This window comes from Mus musculus, chromosome 9 (assembly GCF_000001635.26).
Source record: "Mus musculus strain C57BL/6J chromosome 9, GRCm38.p6 C57BL/6J".
NCBI classification, from domain to species: domain Eukaryota; kingdom Metazoa; phylum Chordata; class Mammalia; order Rodentia; family Muridae; genus Mus; species Mus musculus.
This window is the reverse complement of record NC_000075.6, coordinates 35652614-35673537: the sequence shown is the minus strand read 5'-3', so window position 1 is coordinate 35673537 and position 20924 is coordinate 35652614. Positions and strand designations below refer to the sequence as shown.

Here is a 20924-nt window from a genome sequence, read left to right as displayed (position 1 = left end):
AAATAGTCAAAACAAACTTTTAAAATCAAATTTTATTTGATATTTTACATTTGAAGTTTTAACATATGTGGAATTCATTTTAGGCTAATGTATAAAGTTGTGTGAATTATTTGTCGGTCACTTCCAGATTAACAGGTTGCTGGCCCAAATATAACTATTAAAACCATATATGTAAAAATGCCTGTGTAACTATTGAAACACATGAAGGAAGAGCATCTGATGATTAAAGAATAAATGTTCTCATGTGAGGAAAGTTTTTCAGTCAGGTTTTACTTCTAGTTTGCCCAAATTGCCAAGTAAAATTGCCCATGGTCAGTAAAGAAAAGAAAATATCCTCAAGAATAGAACACTTTCACTCAGGTTGTATAAAGTCATGGCAACAAAGAGTCTCCTCTTTCATGAATAAAGCACCCAGACTCTGCATCCTCTGACTCAAAAAAACTAAAATTCAACCTCATTGGCTTTTCCAACCTGCTGGTCTATTTTGAAAAAACATCGCCATGCATTTTTTAGTTTTGGTTTGGTTTGGTTTGGTTTGGTTTGGTTTGGTTTGGTTTGGTTTGGTTTGGTTTGGTTTGGGGGTTTTTTGTTTTGTGTTGTGTTGTGTTGTGTTGTTGTGGTTGTTCTTGTTTTGTTTTGTTTTGTTTTCCATCCCGGTTCTAAGAGTCCAAATTGGGAATTCCTCAAAAAGAAGTAAAAATGACATTCTCAGATACAAGACAAAGATGGAAGTTCATTTAACTCTTCAAATAGAGAAGTAGTTTGTTCATTGGAGAATCTTATGTGGCTTAATATAGTTGAGAATGATCATAGGAATCCAGAAACAGGAATTGCAATAGGCTTCCAAACCAGAGAAACGTGGTTACCGTCTGCCTATCTTGCCCCAATATGTGATGCTCCAGTGTCTGTGCTGTTCTGGTTTTGTTTATACCTTGGTACTTGATCATGTAATAACTGTATGTTTCCCCTCTTACTAATGTTACCTTTCTATTCTGTCACACTTTCTGCTCTTCATAACTTTAACTACTGTGGCACACAGTATTACCCAAACACCATATCATGTCACCATGTTAACCTTGTCTACTTGACACAACCTACAGGGATATGACCTCAATTAAAAAGTTGCCTAGAGATATCTCTGATTCTGTCACCTGCCTTTGGGACCCTTTTCTCCTACTGCCTGTCTTGTCTTGGCCTCAATAAGAGAGGATGTGCAAAGTCTTACTACAACTTCATAAGTGGTAGATACATATTTTCTGAAGATAAATGGAGGAGGAGTGAATGGGGGGAGGGGGAACTGGAAGGCCAGGAACTATAGTCAGGATATAAAGTAAATTAATAAAACCAAATAAATATAAATAAATAAAAACAAAAAAGAAGTTGTCTAGATCAAATTGCCTCGTGGACGTGTCTGTGGAGAACAATCTTGATTATTCTTATTGACATAAGAGGGTCCAGACCACTGTTGATAGTACCATTTCAAGACAGTTGGTCCTGTATTGTATGAGAAAGCAAGCTAAGCATAAGCCTGTGACAAGCATTGTCCCTCTATGAGTCCTGCCTCCAGGTTCCTACCTTGAGTTCCTGTCCTGACTGCACTCCATGATGAACTGTTATCTAGAAGTATAAACTAGATAAACCCTTTCCTACCCTCAGTTGGTATTGGTCAAAGTGTTTTATCACAGCAACATAAAGGAAACTAGTACATGATAGCTCATGCTATCTTTACATATTCTGTTACCTTTAACTACTATAGAAATCCAGTTTTTTTTCTTCACGTTCATCAGAATATTGAGTAATCACTTTTGAACAAGGCCTGAACCCCTAATCCAATCACCTGATTGAACCACAGCCTCAATACAATCAGATCCAGATGCATCACACTGTCTCTGCATCAATGAAAATTTCCATACATTTCTAATTTTGTTGTTTAATATCTGTGCTTATCCAGATTTTTCTCACCTCTCATATTTCTCCCATGAGATTTGCCAAAAAAAAAGTCTCAGATCATTAGCAAATTGGGAAGCTGGGATTAACACTCTCTTACCTCCTGAATCCATAAGTACTGTGCCAAGAATTCTCAGAGCTAGTCCAAACAAAATCTTAACTCAGAAGACTTGGTGCAGACCAACACAGTATATTTACAGATTTCCCTGTACAAAGTTGGGATGTCATTTTGAGCCAAAATCTTGTGGCTTGGTATATGAGATGATCAATTCTGGACCTACTCATGATGGGCAGTATTGTCCACAGATCAAAATGCCCTGCTAGATATGACAAAAAGAATTTGCAAAGATTTGCTTAGCAATGAGGCTGAGCTCCCAGCCAGTTTCTCATATGACTGCTTCTCTTTTCACTGACAAATGATTTTCCAATTTTTAGTAAGTTAGGAGGGGAGAGTAAATACAAACTTTGGAGGAAAGAGAGTTGGTAGTAAGTTGAAGAATGATACCAAATCCATAATAAATTCAGAACTAGAGTCCCATTGGGAGGTTGCAATAGTTACTGTGCTTACAACAAATGAGCTCTGTCCTCCTTTCAAAACTCAGGAAGTTGATGTCCTCACAGTTGGTCATACATGACAGTCTTGAATAATGATACATACTCTGCCCTGAGGAAGTGAAAGGAAAACAACCTTGAAGACTTTATTTCCCATTTCCATGTTTCTGGTAATAACCTATCTTCAAGTTTCCATAGTTTACTGCACTTGTTGCTAACCCAGGGAAGAGATTTCACTACATGACTGACGAGAGACATCAGCCCCTCTATCACTCAGTGTTATCTTAAGGAAATGTCTATCTTTCCAGTCTTTACAAGACTACTCATCTGCATCAACTCCACTCCCCCACTCATCCTAAGCATGAAAGGACCTGCTATTTAGAAGAGAAGGTGTGGTTAGCTGCCCATCATTCCATTACCCACATTACCTTTTTTTGTGAGTATGTAAAAGTTCTCAGCAGCGCAGGTCTGTCTATGATTTGGTACGCAGGATGTCATGATTCCATAGCATAACCCAAGATGATATTTCTTACATTTATAACACAGTAGTCCACGATCTTCTAGTTTTAGAAAGAAGTACTTAGTGAATGTGGTCTGGAGAAAAGTTATGCAATTAGAGCCCTCTCTGTAGGAAGTTACTATTGATCCATGGGTTGTAACCTTCTCAGAATAGAGTTCCTATAATAACCTTGAGAGAGAAATGTTTTCTTTGGGGGTTTGTTACTGTTTTGTTTTGTTTTGTTTTGTTTGAGATAAGATCTCTCTATGTAGCCCTGGCTGGGCTAGAACTTAAAGAGATCCACCTGCCTTTGTCTCCCAAGTGCTGGGATTGTGAAAAGGATGCTTATAGACACAAACCAAATGTATACCATTTAAGGAGGTCCGAGTTCCAGTAGAACTTACCCATAGAATTCACATAATAAGCACCTTGTATCGACTGAATATTTTGCCATGGGTATTTATAATAAGTAAAATGAAACAAAGGTAATTACAGCTCCTTACTAATAGCCATAGAGTAAATAAGCCAGGAGAACACTGGACTCTCAGGATTCTGTAGTAAATGGAAGGGAGGTTTACTCCTGAATGTGTCACAAATGAACTGTTTACCAAAGACTTTATGCTAGCTATGGTCATACCTTCTTCAAGCTCATTAAGGACACCTGTGAAGAGAAGGAAAAGCAATCTCCTTTGTTACAATCTCATAGACTTCCACATCCCCAACAGCCAGTTTGGAAACCCTCCTTCCCCAGCATCTGGCCACTTCTTAAGTAACCATCAGCTTTATCATTATCACCAGGACTTACCCCAATATTGGCAGAACAGACAGATCATCACCAGCACAAACATCCTGCAACCCTTGTCTTCAGCAGCTTTCTGAGGAAGGTACTGGCTCTTTTCTCACTTGAGAGGAGAGGGTGACCTGTCCTTGGGCTGTTCATCTAAATTACATCATAAATTATCCAGGACTGACAGTACTTTCGGTTCCCAGGATCAAGACATTGTGTTTGACTCCCTCAGGATAGACTCCTAAGTTCTAATTCATCAAATTTGTTCCTGTTTCCAGGAGGCAGGCCTTGATGAACTTGGAGTTCTTCTTAGAGATCCCTCTGTCCCACCTGCAAAGGAGAACGACAGTGAAGCTCATCCACTTTCCCTACTGATTTCCCTGTAGCTGCACACATTTTTCTCTCTATGCCCTCACCATGATCTAAGCCATTGTTATCTTGACCAACCAATACCTTTATTTTTCTTTGGCTTCCTTGTTTCTACTTTTGCCCCTTCATGGTGAGTTCTCCAGGTAGAAACCAGAGAGTTGTTTACAAGTCACAGGTGTCACATTGTGAATTCAAATCCTCCAATGACTTTTCGGCATATTTAGAAAAGTATTCAAAACTCTTTGAGCTAACAGAGAACTCTTCAGGGAAAATAAGTACTAGCTGCCTCTCCAATGTCTTCTCCTGCCATATTCACATTGATGCTGCCTGGCCAAATACAACAGCATTCATAAACCTTAGCAGTCTATAGAAAATAACACTTCTGGTTTCCACTCTGCCTTACTACCTGACCTTGTATATCTGTTCTTCCTTGGCTTTTTCACAAGGACAAAGCAAACATTTTCTTTTACTTAGTCTGGCACAACCTATAGTGTGGAGCTTTGAACACAAAAAAAATCTAATAAATATCTGTCAGTTGAATGAATGGTAGCCTTGCTACATCTACTTTTGCATTCATACCTCATTCGCCACAGAACAATAAGGTCTACCAGATTTTTTTTTATTTATAAGATTATATAATTATGCCATTTCTCCCTTCTATTCCCTCCCTCCAAACCTTCACATATACCTTTCCTTGCCATAATGCACAAGCAGGGCTTAGCACTCCTGAGACCATTCCTGAGATGACCCCAGACACTCAGGGACCCCAGGCACCACTAACAGGAGCCAGTAAGTGATGGAGAAAGTAATAGAAAAAGAAAAAGAAGAGTATGGGTACAATGAAGAGAGGCAAAAATGAAAAGTTGAGGGTAGTAAGGAACAGTCTGATATGAGTACCCAGTGATGCCACCTGGGACCATGGTGGGGTCCTGGCATATGCTGCCATCAGGGTCACTTCTAGGTTTGCAGCCTTGCAGCAGAAGGGATCTGTTATCATCAAAGACCAAACAGATATCACTAGTCTCAGCTGCCCCCCAGGGAAATGATGATGTCTGAGGGCTGTGCAGAACTGGTCCCACACCTCACTTGGGCATTGTAGGAGAGCTGGCCCTGGAAATATGAGAGCAAGAGGGCTGGCCCACCCCCTAGCCAGCTGCAGTACTCAGGATAGAGGGCCCCACATATTTGGGGGTTAGGGTGAGCCATCTCTGAGGGTTTGAGCATGGGAGAGCTGCCCCTGCCACTCATGTCCTAAGTGATAGCATGGATGAAGAAGAGATATCCTCCTACCACAACCCTGCGTGTGTGTGTGTGTGTGTGTGTGTGTGTGTGTGTGTGTGTGTGTGTGTGATGGCATTGGCGAAGGAGAGATAACCCCCTAACCCCCTCTCTCTTTTGTCCCAGGATAATGAGAGCAAGAGAGCTGGCCCTGAGAGCTGGCCCTGGGATAATAAGGAGAGCTGAGTTGTCCCTGTCCCTCATCTGCTGAAGCTTTGGACACTTGGAACACACTGCTCACTTTGGAGAATGGGCAATGCACACCACCTGGGCAGCACAGGAGAGCTGACCCTGATGTTGGGAGCATGGGTAAGCAGCCCCAAGGATGTAAATGTGGGAGTCCCGGGCCTGCAAATTGTCTGCTGTATTAGTTGAAGAGAAAATAGGTTTTGGAAGACTATTGAAAGTATTTCAGACACAAATTTCCATTTAATTAGAAAGGAGTTGTTTTATTAAGAGAAAAATATAGGAGAGAATTGCCAAGAGTTGGGAAAGGCTGGCATGTGGCAGCAGTGGGTAAGAGCTGTGCATAGGGGCTCTTCCTGACACCTCTCTGTGCCCTTTTCTGGACCCTAACCCAGATTTTCTGTTAGTAGAAATGGGGCTCCTTGGTGTTCTGCCAGGAAGATGAAATGGCCAGGAGACAAACAGCCAGTGGTGAGAGCATTGAGGATGGGGAAAAGGAGTCTTCATTCTGTGCCTGCCTCCTTGTCTTAGGGTTATCTGCTTAACCCTGTGCAAAAGTGTGTTAGACAGACAATTAATCATTGTCTCAGTATGGTAAGTCCAGCGACTGAAAGGCCTAGTTGTATGACTGCATGGATTAGAGCAATCATCCATGAAGTTAAGGGTACACCTTGAAATAGTAACAATCACCTTTTGAGAATTAACAAATCCCCTTAAGCAATAAGTTCTTCGTAGGTCATCTTAGATGAACTGTGCAATGATCAAGCCTGTCCAGTTAGACAGTTTAAGTGTGTTTTCTATTTTAAAATAAAACTCATGTTAGTACCACAAATATAGACCTGGTGACATCCAACTTCTCACCAGTTGCTTCTACCAATATAGCCACATCTGTTAAATTGATTCTCTCTGCTCTTTGACATCACATTAGTGAAATTTAAAATCATCCTAAAAATTACACCTAAACACATATATACACACATGTGCACACCAAACCTATGCATGATCTCATTAATAGCTTTGGCATTTTTAGATTTCTGTTGAACCTTATCCTATTGGGGCTGTCAGAGCCAGGGATTTTGCCCAGAAACTTTAATTATACAACTTTTACTAAAAATAATATGGGCTAATTTAACAATTTCATGTATGTGGCCATTCATTTACAACCCAACTTACTACCATTCAACAGTATAAAAACATAAATACATGTAGATAATATGTAGAGAGATTTTTTTCCATTTTTTCTTTTATCAAAAACAGATTCTTTTTACATACAATATATCCTGATTATAGTCTCCCCTCTCTCTACTCCTTCCAGTTTCTCCCCACATCACCTCCCCTCCATACCCACTTCATTTCTGCCTTTCATTAGAAAAGAACAGGCTTCTACGAGCTAACAACCAAATACAATAAAATAAAATATAATAAGACAAAGCAAAAACAATCACATTGAAGAGGGACAAGTAACACCAACAGGAGTCATAACAGCAGGAACAAGAACCAGAGAGCCCCTTGTTCACACACTCAGAGGGTCTCATAAAATCCTAAGATAAAGGTTGTAATAGGTATGCAAGAGGACTTGGTAGAGACCTGGTGTCATGGTTTGTATATTCTTGGACCAGGGAGTGGCACCATTTGGAGGTGTAGCCTTGTTGGAATAGGTGTGACCTGGTTGGAGTAGGTGTGACACTGTGGGTATGGGCTTAAGACCCTCACCCTAGTTGCCTGGAAGTCAGTCTTCCACTAGCAGCCTTTGGATAAAGACGTAGAACTCTCAGCTCTGCCTGTGCCATGACAGCCTGGATGCTGCCATGCTCCCACCTTGATGATAATGGACTGAACCTCTGAGCCTGTAAGCCACCCTCAATTAAATGTTGTTTTTTATAAGACTTGCCTTGGTCATGGTGTCTGTTCACAGCAGTAAAACCCTAACTAAGACACCTGGATAGGCCCTGTGCTCGCTGCTTCAGTCTTTGTGAGTTCATAGTCACCTGTTAATTGAGTCAGAGGGCCTTGTCTTCCATCCCTCTGCCTCTTACATTCTTTCTGCCTCCTCATCCATGGGGTTCTCTGAGGTATGAGGGGAGGGATTTAATGGAGACATCCCATTTAGATTCTACAGATAATTTCTGGCTGTGGGTATCTGAATTTGTTCCTATCTGCTGCCTGAAAATGCTTGTCTGTGACTGAATAAGGCATTGTTCTTACATAGAGATTTTAAACACAAAGATTTTTGCAGTTCTTATTTATCTATAGTTTGCTGGTCTTTTCGTTGACTGTTGATCTGATTTTCTTCATATCATTAAATAATCCTTAGCCAACATCTGCACTTCCAAAGACAAGACTCATAATAGAAAGTAGAAATTTTGGATCTTAGACATCATGCCTAAGGTAATCATAGAAATCTCTAAACAGGCTGGGAAGGTAGCAACAGCTTTGTTCTTAAATTACATTCTTATCTTTGGTTTCAAATTAGCCAGGATAATAATCTTGAAAAAAACAGTGTCTTGGAAGAGGAGAACACAAGTCACTTAATGACACAAGTGAAATTTAAAATCATCCAAAAATGACTACATCCACACAAACACACATGTGCATACCACAGTTATATGAGCTCTCACATGCCTGAAATCAGGCCTGCCCAAAATAGTAATTATATCACACAATAAAAAATAGAACTGAGGTTTAGCTGCAAATTTTATTACTCTGTTATTTTCAAGAATTCTAGAGAAAGGCTGAGTTCTGTCTGATACTGTCAAAGACACAATGATTACATGAAAACTATTACAATAAACATGTATGATACAATTACTAAACAAGAACATACTTTTAGTAGAAAAGATATAGAATATTAAAATATCTGTATATTTGAGAGATAAGAAAAGCCTAGTGACTATCAATGAATCAAGGGATGAAGTTCATTGCATGGATTCAGGTTAATTTGTTTCCTAATTTAATAACTGTCTACCAAAATGGGGATTACCTTACATCCTTCAGTAAGATTTCCATGATCTAGCTTATAATGAGGCCAGACAATGTTACAATAAAATATTAGACCCATTTTCCTTTAAAGTGAAATTTATTTTAATGTTTGAGGATACATTGTAGTGAGACTTCTGAGGGAATTTAATTTCCTAGGGTGAATTAAAAGAAAAAGGAAGACTCTGTAATCAGGACAGCATTCCTCTTCCCTACATGCATAGCCTTCCAGAAGTCTGACAAGTTAGGATGTCCCCCAGCTCTGTTGCCCTACAAGATGTCCTCAATGAATTAATCATATCCCAACAGAGTTTTATAAAACACTGGTTTGCACCCCGCAACTCTCCTGGACCTATTCACACCCCAGATGGTGTAAACCAATAGCTTGCTGCCTCTCCTACTATATTCTGAGAGGGATACAAGTTGATTCTATGGAGTTTTTGTTATTTCTTTTTCCTCTGTGTAATAAGGTCTCCCTGCCAAAAGACTGTTCGAAGACCCAAGCTACTAGATTCAGAGAAAAGGCTTGCCTTGTAGAAATGTGTGTAGGTTTGTGTTTTGTCTTTCAGATTGCCATCTAGGTCAAAACTGAAAATAGAGCCAGGTAGTGGTTGTACAGACCTTTAATTCCAGGAATTGGGAGGCAGAGTGAGTTCTAGGACAGCCAAGGGTACACAGAGAAACTCTGTCTCAAAGCAAAAATTACAAATGGATATTATTTTCCTATACCTAATATTCAAAGGAGTGTCTTATTACCCGAGAAACTAAATCATACCCTAATTCATGGTACTACCTACAGTAAATGAGCAAGGACATGAGAGCAGGAGGGATGAGGGGAACCAGATGTGAACAAAGCATAACCACATGGGATGTCAGTGAAGATGTACAGTGAAAACGCAGCATGGAAAGGATGGAAACGAGGAGCACTGGTGATCGAGGCTCCAGCAACAGGCAAAGGGTAAAAAGCATCAGTGTTTGGAGGAGTCAGTGCCCTCATACTTGGGACCCTGACAACCATATCATCATCACAGCCTTATGGTTGCCACTATCCACAACCCACTTGAATGTGAATGAACAAACATCAGAATGCTTCCCAATTAGGGAAAAGTCCTATCACCATCATGGAGGGACAGTGGTAAAGTCCCAGCACACCATTGACCCCTATGACTTCATGGCATAGCAGATCATGGAGAAGAGAGGAGGGGTGACACATGGACCAGCTCTGACACATAGGGTCATTGACACCACTACTACTGCCATCACCACTCAGAGACAGCCAATAGGATGGCTGCCCATAGGCCCAGGTCTCCTGATGCTGAATCTCTTGGGAGATTGGGGGCACAAGTGGCCTGGACTCTTGGTATCTGACAAACAATAAGGACCCAGATATTCCCCATCCTTGCCTTGTGCCTAAGCCCACCACCATCCCTGTGGGCATCAGGAAAAGCAAAAACAGAAGGCAAAGAATGAAGAGACTGACAGCTGAGAAAGCAACACCAGTTAGAGAAGAAAGGTAAAGGAAAGCATCCCCAGCTTCCTTGCTAGGATGTGGGCAGGACACAATTTCACAGTGTGAGTCACCTGGCACATGTCAATGATTGGAGCAGCTTTTGTTAGGCACTCCCAGAATGAGTAGGAATCTTAAAGCAGCTGTCTCAAACTGATACAGACACCCACAGCCAAACAGTGAATGGAGCTTGAGGACTCTTGTGGAAGATTAGGAGGAAAGATTGTGGGTCCCGAAGGCGATAGGAATTCCACAAAAAGACCAACAGAGTCAATTAACCTGGAACCTTGGGATGCTCAAACTCTGAACCACAATCCAAAGAATATATGCAAGCTGGACCTAGGCATCCCAGCACATATGTAACAGATGTGCAGATTGGTCTTCATGTGGGTCCCCAACAATTGGAATGGTGGCTATCCCAAAAGGTGTTACCTGCACGTGGGATATGTTCTTCTAGCTGGGCTGCCTTGTCTGGACTCAGTGGGAGAGGAAGCACCTAGCCTTCCAGAGACTTGAAGTATCAGGATGGAGTAGATTCCCAGGGGGCCCCTACCCTCCCAGAGGAAAAAGGGAGGGGGAAGTAGGGGAAGAATTTTGGGAGGGGTAACTGGGAGGGGGCAGTGAGCAAAATGTAAAGTAAATAAGTTTAAAAATTAAATTGAGAGGGGAGCTAGAAATGTAAAACTTACCTCCTCAGTAACTGGTCTGCCAACTGATATTGGTGGATACTGGGGTTCTTTGGATCCAAGAATGAGGAGCTGAGCAGAGATGTGGATAGTAGCAGGGACAGCAACACTTTATTAACAAACTACTCTCTCAAAGAGAGGGTGGGAGCTAGAACTGGGAGACAGGATAGAAACTCAATGGTCCCATACCCAGATGATTAGAACATTTAAAAAAAACACACATACTACATAATACAGGCTTTTTTGAATATGCTCTGTCACATGTTAACTTTGGGGTGGGAAGGTGCATCATCTTCTCTGCCAACTGTTTTATTCCCTGTGTTAATTTGTAACCTTTATGTAAAACTGTTTGAACCTCACCCCTCACCCTATTCTCCTGCTTCTCAAGACCCTCAGGAAAATGCTTCTTTCCATTATACCACTTATCCTCCATTCATAGTTTTAATGTCTGTTCTCTGCCACTTTGTAGTGAGTTACAAAACAGATTGTTTCTTCAGGAGGAAATAAAGACCATGTTAGGGTTTCCCCATATTTGGGAGGAATCACAAACTCACTACCAATCTTGAAATGAGCTGGTAGACTAGAGGTTTAAACCCCAGTGGTCAATTCAGAAAATTGCCTGCCAAGGAGGCCGTTACAGGATGAACAGACCCTGTACCAACCCATTCCCAGTAATCCTGACTGTGTGCTTCCATTGGCATTAAGTTTCCTTTCATTCTGTCTTTCAATAGAGAATGAAGCAGAGAAAACAAGGGACAAATTAAATGCCTGGTAAGTCTTGAAAAATATTAGATGTGAACTCAAGTGTGACACCCAGGTGGATTACTACAAGTAAGTTTATTAGAACGGTTATTCATGACATGCACAGACAGAAAACAGCATGGGTCCCTGAGGAAAGTTTGGGTCATGGTTCCAGAGATAGACAACATGATAGGGGCTCTAAAGTTGATCAGGCCCTGAAAGCAGAAGGGGTCCCTTCTTTAAAAAAAAAACAAAAACAAAAACAAAAACAAAAATTGAAGACAGGGATTTTCACAGCATGAACCTGCAGTCTGCATCTCTGATTCGCAAGCAGGGTCAGGATGTGGCCAACATTAGCTCCCTTTATTATAAATTCATCTCCCCAAGTGAGAAATCCAGGTACCCAGCAGCCTACTAACTAGAGAGCCACACTGTGCACTCCATAGATCATCTGGCAGCATCTGTAGGAGGGGGAGCTGCAAGTTCTGAAGACTGAGTAACAGCCTGGTCCAGATTCTACTGTTGCAGAAGCTCAGGGATTTGCTTTCTTTTTTCTTCAAGATTTATTTGTTTTATTTCTGAGTTGGAGTGTTTTGTCTGCATGTATGAAAATATACATCATGTGGGTTCCTGAAGCCTGAGAATGTCATAAGAGAGCTTCAAATCCCGTGGAAATGGAGTTAAGGATAGTTGTGAACCACCATGCAAATGCTGAAAACTGGACCTGGGTCCCCCACAACAGCATCTAATGCTTTTATCCTCTGAACTATTTCCCAGTTTTACCTTCTTTTTTTAATATATTTATTAGGTATTTTCCTCATTTACATTTCCAATGCTATCCCAAAAGTCCCCCATACCCTCCCCCCCCACTCCCCTACCCACCACTCCCAATTTTTGGCCCTGGCATTCCCCTGTACTGAGGCATATAAAGTTTGCAAGTCCAATGAACTTCTCTTTCCAGTGATGGCCGACTAGGCCATCTTTTGATACATATGCAGCTAGAGTCAAGAGCTCTGGGGTACTGGTTAGTTCATAATGTTGTTCCACCTATAGGATTGCAGATCCCTTTAGCTCCTTGGGTACTTTCTCTAGCTCCTCCATTGGGGGCCCTGTGATCCATCCAATAGCTGACTGTGAGCATCCACTTCTGTGTTTGCTAGGCCCCGGCTTAGTCTCACAAGAGAGAGCTATATCTGGGTCCTTTCAGCAAAATCTTGCTAGTGTGTGCAATGGTGTCAGCGTTTGGAAGCTGATTATGGGATGGATCCCCAGATATGGCAGTCTCTAGATAGTCCATCCTTTTATCACAGCTCCAAACTTTGTCTCTGTAACTCCTTCCATGGGTGTTTTGTTCCCAATTCTAAGAAAGGGCAAAGTGTCCACACTTTGGTCTTCCTTCTTCTTCAGTTACATGCGTTTAGCAAATTGTATCTTATATCTTGGGTATCCTAAGTTTCTGGCCTAATATCCACTTATCAGTGAGTACATAGTGTGTGAGTTCCTTTTTGATTGGGTTACCTCACTCAGGATGATGCCCTCTAGGTCCAACCATTTGCCTAGGAATTTCATAAATTCATTCTTTTTAATAGCTGAGTAGTACTCCATTGTGTAGGTGTACCACAATTTCTGTATCCATTCCTCTATTGAGGGGCATCTGGGTTCTTTCCAGCTTCTGGCTATTATAAATAAGGCTGCTATGAACATAGTGGAACATGTGTCCTTCTTACCGGTTGGGACATCTTCAGGAGAGGTATTGCAGGATCCTCCAGTAGTACTATGTCCAATTTTCTGAGGAAGCGCCAGACTGATTTCCAGAGTGGTTGTACAAGCTTGCAATCCCACCAACAATGGAGGAGTGTTTCTCTTTCTCCACATCCTTGCCAGCTTCTGTCACCTGAATTTTTTATCTTAGCCATTCTGACTAGTGTGAGGTGGAATCTCAGGGTTGTTTTGATTTGCATTTCCCTGATGATTAAGGATGTTGAACATTTTTTCAGGTGCTTCTCTGCCATTCTGTATTCCTCAGGTGAGAATTCTTTGTTCAGTTCTGAGCCCCATTTTTAATGGGGTTATTTGATTTTCTGGAGTCCACCTTCTTGAGTTCTTTATATATATTGGATATTAGTGCCCTATCTGGTTTAGGATAGGTAAAGATCCTTTTCCAATCTGTTGGTGGTCTTTTTGTCATTTCCTTGCTTTTCTGAGAATAGTCATTAGTCAGTATAAAGTTCATGGCTGACAACACATCTCTTCCCCATAAGTTTACAGGTAAAGGGAGTACATAAGGTTGAAAAAGCCCTGTCCTTCCTTCTTTATCTTTCCATAAAGATAAAGGATTTTGCACTTATAGTTGGGGTAGCCTCATATCCTAATCCTTGTAAGCTATGTGACGATTGATTAACAGGCCAAGAAGCAGGCCACCAATTACTGGATATAATGCTTTTATCTGCTCCTGTATCCATTATACCTTGAAAGGTTTTTCCTTCTATTTGTAATTGTAAAGTGGGACGATTATCCAAATCTAAAGATATGTAGGCCACATTAGTTCCTGTAGAACCAAATCCCTTATCTCCTCGGGAATCCTGGCTACTAGGGAACATGTTATACAAACTAGGAAGAATCAGTAATTGAGCAATGTGATCTCCAGGAGAAATGGCTACGATTCCTCGGGGTGCAGAACACATAATCTTAACTTGTCCCTCATAGTCTGAGTCTATAACTCCAGGATGTATCATCAATCCTTTCAAAGCAGAAGAGGACCTACCCAACAGTAGGCCCACTGTATCCTTCAGTAAGGGACCTCTAAAATCTGATGAAATAGGTTGGCACCCCATTTGAGGTGTAAGAATTACTCTGGAGGTGGCACAGATGTCCAATCCTGCTGAACCCGGAGTGGCTCTCCTCGGTCTCTGGGTGGTCTCATAGACACTGTGGTCTGGAGTGCCCCATACATTTGGGGGCCCTGGGGACAGGGGCCTCTCACTCTGATTCTTGGCTGTTGCACTTTAAACTGAGGTATTGGCCTTCCTTTTATATCTCTGACTGATCTACATTCATTTGCCCAATGTCTTCCTTTCCCACATTTTGGGCAAATACCTGGTACTTTCTTTTCAAACCTACTCTTTCTACTCTTTGTACACTGCTTTTGCATATGACCTGTTTGTCCACAATTATAGCAGGTTATTTCTTTTATTTGTGCCATCAAAACTGCCGCAGCCAGCCCTGCATTTGAAAGGGGTCCTCCGATTTCTCTACAGGCTTTCATCCATGCTTGTAGTCCTTTCCCTTTCCATGGCATGATAGCATTTCTGCATTCTTTGGTACATTGCTCATAAACTAATTGTTCAATTAATGGCATTGCGGCCTCAGAATCACCAAATATGTGTCCTGCCGCTTCCATCATGCAAGCCACAAATTCAGAGAATGGCTCATTAATTCCCTGAATAATTTTTGTCAAATTACCAGATACCTCTCCTCGATTAGGCAATGCTTTCCAAGCTTTCACCACTGCCTGATTGATTTGATCATAGACCTGCACTGGGTATGCTAATTGATTGTTTGTCCATATACCCTGACCTGTAAACATTTCAAAGATCCATGCTGGTTGCCCTGCAGTAGCATTAGCACGGGCCTGACTCAAACACAGATCATGCCATATATACTTCCAATCTAGATACTGTCCCATCGTAAGACATGCCTTTACCACACTCATCCAATCAAAAGACTGGCATTGTGAGCCAGTCTATCAATTTGGGACTGAGTAAATGAGGCATTGACTCCATAGGTCCTTACTGACTCTGCTAACTCTTTCACTTGTTTATGCGATATTGGCTCATAATATCGCTGTTGAGCATGATCCTGAAAAACAGGAAAAGCCTGACATATTTTTCGCAACCCTCTAGGAGTGCAAAAAGAGTGGCCATTGCCAATTGCTTTCTTATCTGCATAAGGCAGAGGAGGTGGGGGAGCACCGAAACTCCTCCCTATTGGACCAGATCTTTCTTCCTCATACTCCGCAGCAGTCTCCTCCAAATCTTCCTCCTCTCCTGCTGATAATTCTGAATCCTCTGAGATAGACAATTCTAACAACTCAAAGTCCTCAAGAGGAGGGTAAATTGACTTAATTTTCTGTTCTTTATTTTTTTATACTATTTTTTATATCTTTACATTTTGGTTTCTTTTCCTTTTCTCCTTTTATTTCTCTTCCTTTACTTATCTTTCTGCGCACACCTTCTTTTTCATATCTCTCTGTTTCTGACATGCTTTCCTGTTGCTCCTGTAAAAGTCGCTGCGCTTCCTTAACAGCTAGCTCACATTTCTTGTCCTGGATACAAGCCTTAATTAATTTCCATAATGGCCTTGTTCCTGCTTTCACTTTCCCATCTGTTTCCTCTCTCGCTATATCTTTTCCCAACTTTTCCCAACTAGGTAGCTTCAGCGACCCAGTGGGGGCAAACCAAGGAGCGAGTCTGTCTATCTCTTTTAAAAACCTGTTCACTGTGCTTTCTGAAATATTTAAACCTCTTTCTTTAAGCAAGGCTTGCACCGGCCCTACTAAGGGCATAGATGGGCCAGTACCCATGATCGTCCTGGACTAAAGCATTATCTACGTGAAATTATTCCCAGCAGATACACTCGTGCCCAGGGCCATGACAATTAAGGCAATGGCATAATATCAAGGCAAGAAAGAAAGCAAGCAGCACAACCCCAGCCACAATTATTGGATCTATTTCGTAGGAAAGCATGCCTCTCAGAGACTCACATTAATTTCTTTATACTTACCGGTACCACCGTTCCCCAGCTGAAGAGTTCTGAATCCACGCAGTCAAATCCTTCTCAGTAGTCTGTGTTGCAGGAACACTTCATTGACCGCTCAATCCCCATGATGCAGTTCTAAATCCTCCCTTTAACAGGGGGTCTTCGCTCGTGCCTGAAGATGTCTCGTCCCGGGTTTCGGCACCACTTCTTATGCGTGCCCAACTTGCCAGCAAAGCAGACGCCACAACAGGATCCTTCTGCACACGTTTATTGGGAGAGCTTGATTGCAGAGGCGAAAAGACCCCAAGCCCAGAACTGGTGCTGTTTATATAGGTCTAGGAGAGTTGGTTATGCTTACTACCTCATTTGCATGTCTCACATCTGATTGGTTATATTCTCAAAACCTCATCTTGGCAAAAAACTTTACTGCATATGTACACATTGGGTGTCTACCCAAACTTATGCATGGTGGCCAGCGGTAGCCAGCGCCACCCTACAATGGCACATGTGGCTTCCCACAGAATTTATCTTATATTATAATATAATACAAGTGATATATATGAGGTATTATAACTAACCAAAATATGATTTAAACTATACTGGAGGGTATGCATAAGTTATATGCAAATACAGCATAATTTTACACATTGAACAACATGGCCTTGGATATCCGTGGAGGTTCCTGGAGCAAATCTTTTTTTTTTTTTTTTTAGATATTTTCTTCATTTATATTTCAAATGCTATCCCCAAAGCCCCCTATACTCTCCCCCTACCCTGCTTCCCAACCCACCCACTCCTGCTTCCTGGCCCTAGCATTCCCCTGTACTGGGGCATATGATTTTCACAAGACCAAGAGCCTCTACTTCCATTGATGGCTGACTAGACCATCCGCTGCTACATATACAACTAGAGACACAACTCGGGGGGGGGGGGTACTTATTAGTTCATATTGTTGGTTCTCCAATAGAGATGCAGACCACTTTAGCTCCTTGGGTACTTTCTCGAGCTCCCTCATTAGGAGCCCTGTGTTATATCCAATAGATGACTGTTAGTGTCCACTTCTGTATTTGCCAGGCACTGGCATAGCCTCTCAAGAGATAGCTATATCAGGGTTCTGTAAGCAAAATCTTTCTGGCATATGCAATAGTGTCTGGGTTTGGTGGTTGTATATGGGATGGATCCCCAAGTGAGGTAGTCTCTGGATGGTCCTTCCTTCCATCTCAGCTCTGAATTTGTCTCTGTAACTCCTTCCACGGGTATTTTGTTCCCCATTCTAAGAAGGAGCAAAGAATCCACACTTGGGTCTTCCTTATTCTTGACTTTCATGTGTTTTGCAAATTAGATCTCAGATATTCTAAGTTTCTGGGCTAATATCTGCTTATCTGTGAGTGAATATCATGTGTGTTCTTTTGTGATTGGGTTACCTCACTCAGGATGATATCCTCCAGATGAATACATTTGCCTAAGAATTTCATAAATTCATTATTTTAAATTCCTGATTAGTACTCCATTGTGTAAATGTACCACATTTTCTGTATCTATTCCTCTGTTGAGGGACATCTGGGTTCTTTCCAGCTTCTGGCTATTATAAATAAGGTCGCTATGAACATAGTGGAACATGTGCCCTTATTAAAAGTTGGAACATCTTCTGGGTATATGCCCAGAGGAGGAATTGCTGGATCTTCTGGTAGTACTATGTCCAATTTTCTGAGGAACTGTCAGACTGATTTCCAGAGTGGTTGTACCAACTTGAAATCCCACCAACAATGGAGGAGTGTTCCTTTTTCTCCGCATCCTCACCAGAATCTGCTGACACATGAATTTTTGATCTTTGCCATCCTGACTGGTGTGAGGTGGAATCTCAAGATTGTTTTGATTTGCATTTCCCTGATGATTAAGGATATTGAACATTTTTTTCAGGTGCTTCTCAGCCATTCAGTATCCTCAGTTGAGAATTCTTTGTTTAGCTCTGTACCCCATTTTTAATAGGGTTATATTCTCAAGTCTATCTTCTTGAGTTCTTAGTATATATTGGATATTAGTCCCCTATCTGATTTAGGATTGGTAAAGATTCTTTCCCAATCTGTTGGTGGCCATTTTGTCTTATTGACAGTGTCTTTTGCCTTACAGAAGCTTTGCAATTTTATGAGATCCCATTTGTCGATTCTCAGTCTTGCAGCACAAGCCATTGCTGTTCTTTTCAGGAAATTTTTCCCCTGTGCCCATATCTTTGAGGCTTTTCCCCACTTTCTCCTCTATAAGTTTCATTGTCTCTGGTTTTATGTGGAGTTCCTTGATCCACTTAGAACTGAGGTTAATACAAGGAGATAACAATGGATCAATTTGCATTCTTCTACAGGAAAACCGCCAGTGGTGCCAGCACCATTTGTTGAAAATGCTGTCTTTTTTCCACTGGATAGTTTTAGCTCCCTTATCAAAGATCAAGTGACCATAGGTATGTGGGTTCATTTCTGAGTCTTCAATTCTATTCCATTGGTCTACTTGTCTGTAGCTGTACCAGTACTATGCAGTTTTTATCACAATTGCTCTGTAGTAAAGCTTGAGGTCAGGCATGGTGATTCCACCAGAGGTTCTATTATCATTGAGAATACTTTTTCCTATCCTAAGTTTTTTATTATTCCAGATGAATTTGCAAATTACCCTTTCTAACTCCATGAAAATTTGAGTTGGAATTTTGATGGGGATTGCATTGAATCTGTAGATTGCTTTCGGCAAGATTACTTTCTTTTATTGTTGAGAATAGTTTTTGCTATCCTAGGTTTCTATTTTTCCAGATGAATTTGCAAATTGCCCTTTCTCTCTCAGTGAAGAATTGAGTTGGAATTTTGATGAGAATTGCATTGAATCTGTAGATTGCTTTCGACAGGATAGCCATTTTTACTATATTAATCCTGCCAATCCATGAGCATGGGAGATCTTTCCATCTTCTGAGATTTTCTTCAATTTCTTTCTTCGCAGACTTGAAGATCTTATCATACATATTTTTCAATCCTTAGTTTGAGTCACACTTAGGTATTTTATATTATTTGTGACTGTTGTGAAGGTTGTTGTTTCCATAATTTCTTTCTAAGCCTATTTATCCTTTGTGTAGACAAAGGCCACGGATTTTTTACTTAATTTTATATCCAGCCTCTGCACTGAAGCTGTTTATCAGGTTTAGGAGTTCTCTGGTGAAATTATTGAGATCAGTTATATATACTACCATATCATCTGCAAATAGTGATATTTTGACTTCTTCCATTCCAATTTGTATCCCCTTGATCTCCTTTTGTTGTCGAATTGCTCTGGCTAGAACTTCAAGTACTATATTGAATAGGTAGGGAGAAAGTGGGCAGCCTTGTCTAGTCCCTGATTTTAGTGTCATTGCTTTGAGTTTCTCTCCATTTAGTTTGATGTTGGCTACTGGTTTGCTGTACATTGCTTTTATTATGGTTAGGTATGGGCCTTGAATTCCTGATCTTTCTAAGACTTTTATCATGAAGGGATGTTGGATTTTGTCAAATGCTTTCTCAGCATCTAACAAGAAGATGATGTGATTTTTGTGTTTGAGTTTTTTTATATAGTGGATTCTGTTGATGGATTTCCGTATATTAAACCATCCCTGCATCCCTAGGATGAAGCCTACTTGATCATGATGGATGATCGTTTTCATGGGTTCTTGGATTCGGTTTGTGAAGATTTTATTGAGTATTTTTGCATTGATATTCATAAGGGAAATTGGTCTGAAGTTCTCTTTCTTTGTTGTATCTTTGTGTGGTTTAGGTATCAGAGTAATTGTGGCTTTATAGAATGAATTGGGTAGAGTACCTTCTGTTTCTATTTTGTGGAATAGTTTGAGAAGAGTTGCAATTAGATCTTCTTTGAAGGTCTGATAGAACTCTGCACTAAACCCATCTGGTCCTGGGTGGGTTTGTTGTTGTTGTTGTTGTTGTTGTTGTTGTTGTTGGGAGACTATTAATGACTGCTTCTATTTCTTTAGGGGATATAGGACTATTTAGGTCATTAATCTGATCCTGATTTAACTTTAATCCCTGGTATCTGTCTAGAAATTTGTCCATTTCATCCAGGTTTCCCAGTTTTGTTGAGTATATCCTTTTGTAGTAGGATCTGATGATGTTTTAGATTTCCTCAGGTTCTGTTATTATGTCTCCCATTTATTTCTGATTTTGTTAATTAGGATACTGTCCCTGTGCCCTCTAGTTAGTCTGGCTAAGGGTTTATCTATCTTGTTGACTTTCTCAAAGAACCAGCTCCTCATTTGGTTGATTCTTTGTATAGTTCTTTTTTTTTCCAGTTGGTTGATTTCAGCCCTAAGTTTGATTATTTCCTGCTCTCTACACCTCTTAGGTGAATTTGCTTCCTTTTGTTCTAGAGCTTTTATGTGTGCTGTCAAGCTGCTAGTGTATGCTCTCTCTAGATTCTTTACAGAGGCACTCAGAGCTATGAGTTTTCCTCTTAGGAATGCTTGCATTATGTCCCATAAGTTTGAGGATATTGTGGCTTTATTTTCACTAAACTCTAAAAAGTCTTTAATTTATTTCTTTATTTCTTCCTTGACTCAGTTATCACTGAGTAGAGTGTTCTTCAGCTTCCACATGAATGTTGGCTATTATTTAT

At 40.8% G+C, this 20924-nt stretch overlaps 1 protein-coding gene across 2 annotated transcripts in view; it reads right to left on the bottom strand.

The window, feature by feature from the left end:
• Positions 1–648: 648 nt before the first annotated feature.
• Positions 649–20924, bottom strand: part of Pate2 (prostate and testis expressed 2) — a 61090-nt gene continuing 40814 nt past the window's right edge. The window contains exons 1-4 of one of the 2 annotated variants that reach the window (NM_001033421.3): positions 3804–3899; positions 3636–3659; positions 2928–3059; positions 649–2611 (exon numbers count right to left, since the gene is read on the bottom strand). In NM_001033421.3, coding sequence (NP_001028593.1) covers positions 2475–2611; positions 2928–3059; positions 3636–3659; positions 3804–3846 — 336 coding nt within the window. In that variant the 5' untranslated portion in view covers positions 3847–3899 and the 3' untranslated portion in view covers positions 649–2474. Of the gene's footprint in view, positions 2612–2927; positions 3060–3635; positions 3660–3803; positions 4116–20924 lie in introns of those variants that run through there. The other variant, XM_011242563.2, reaches the window with a different exon arrangement.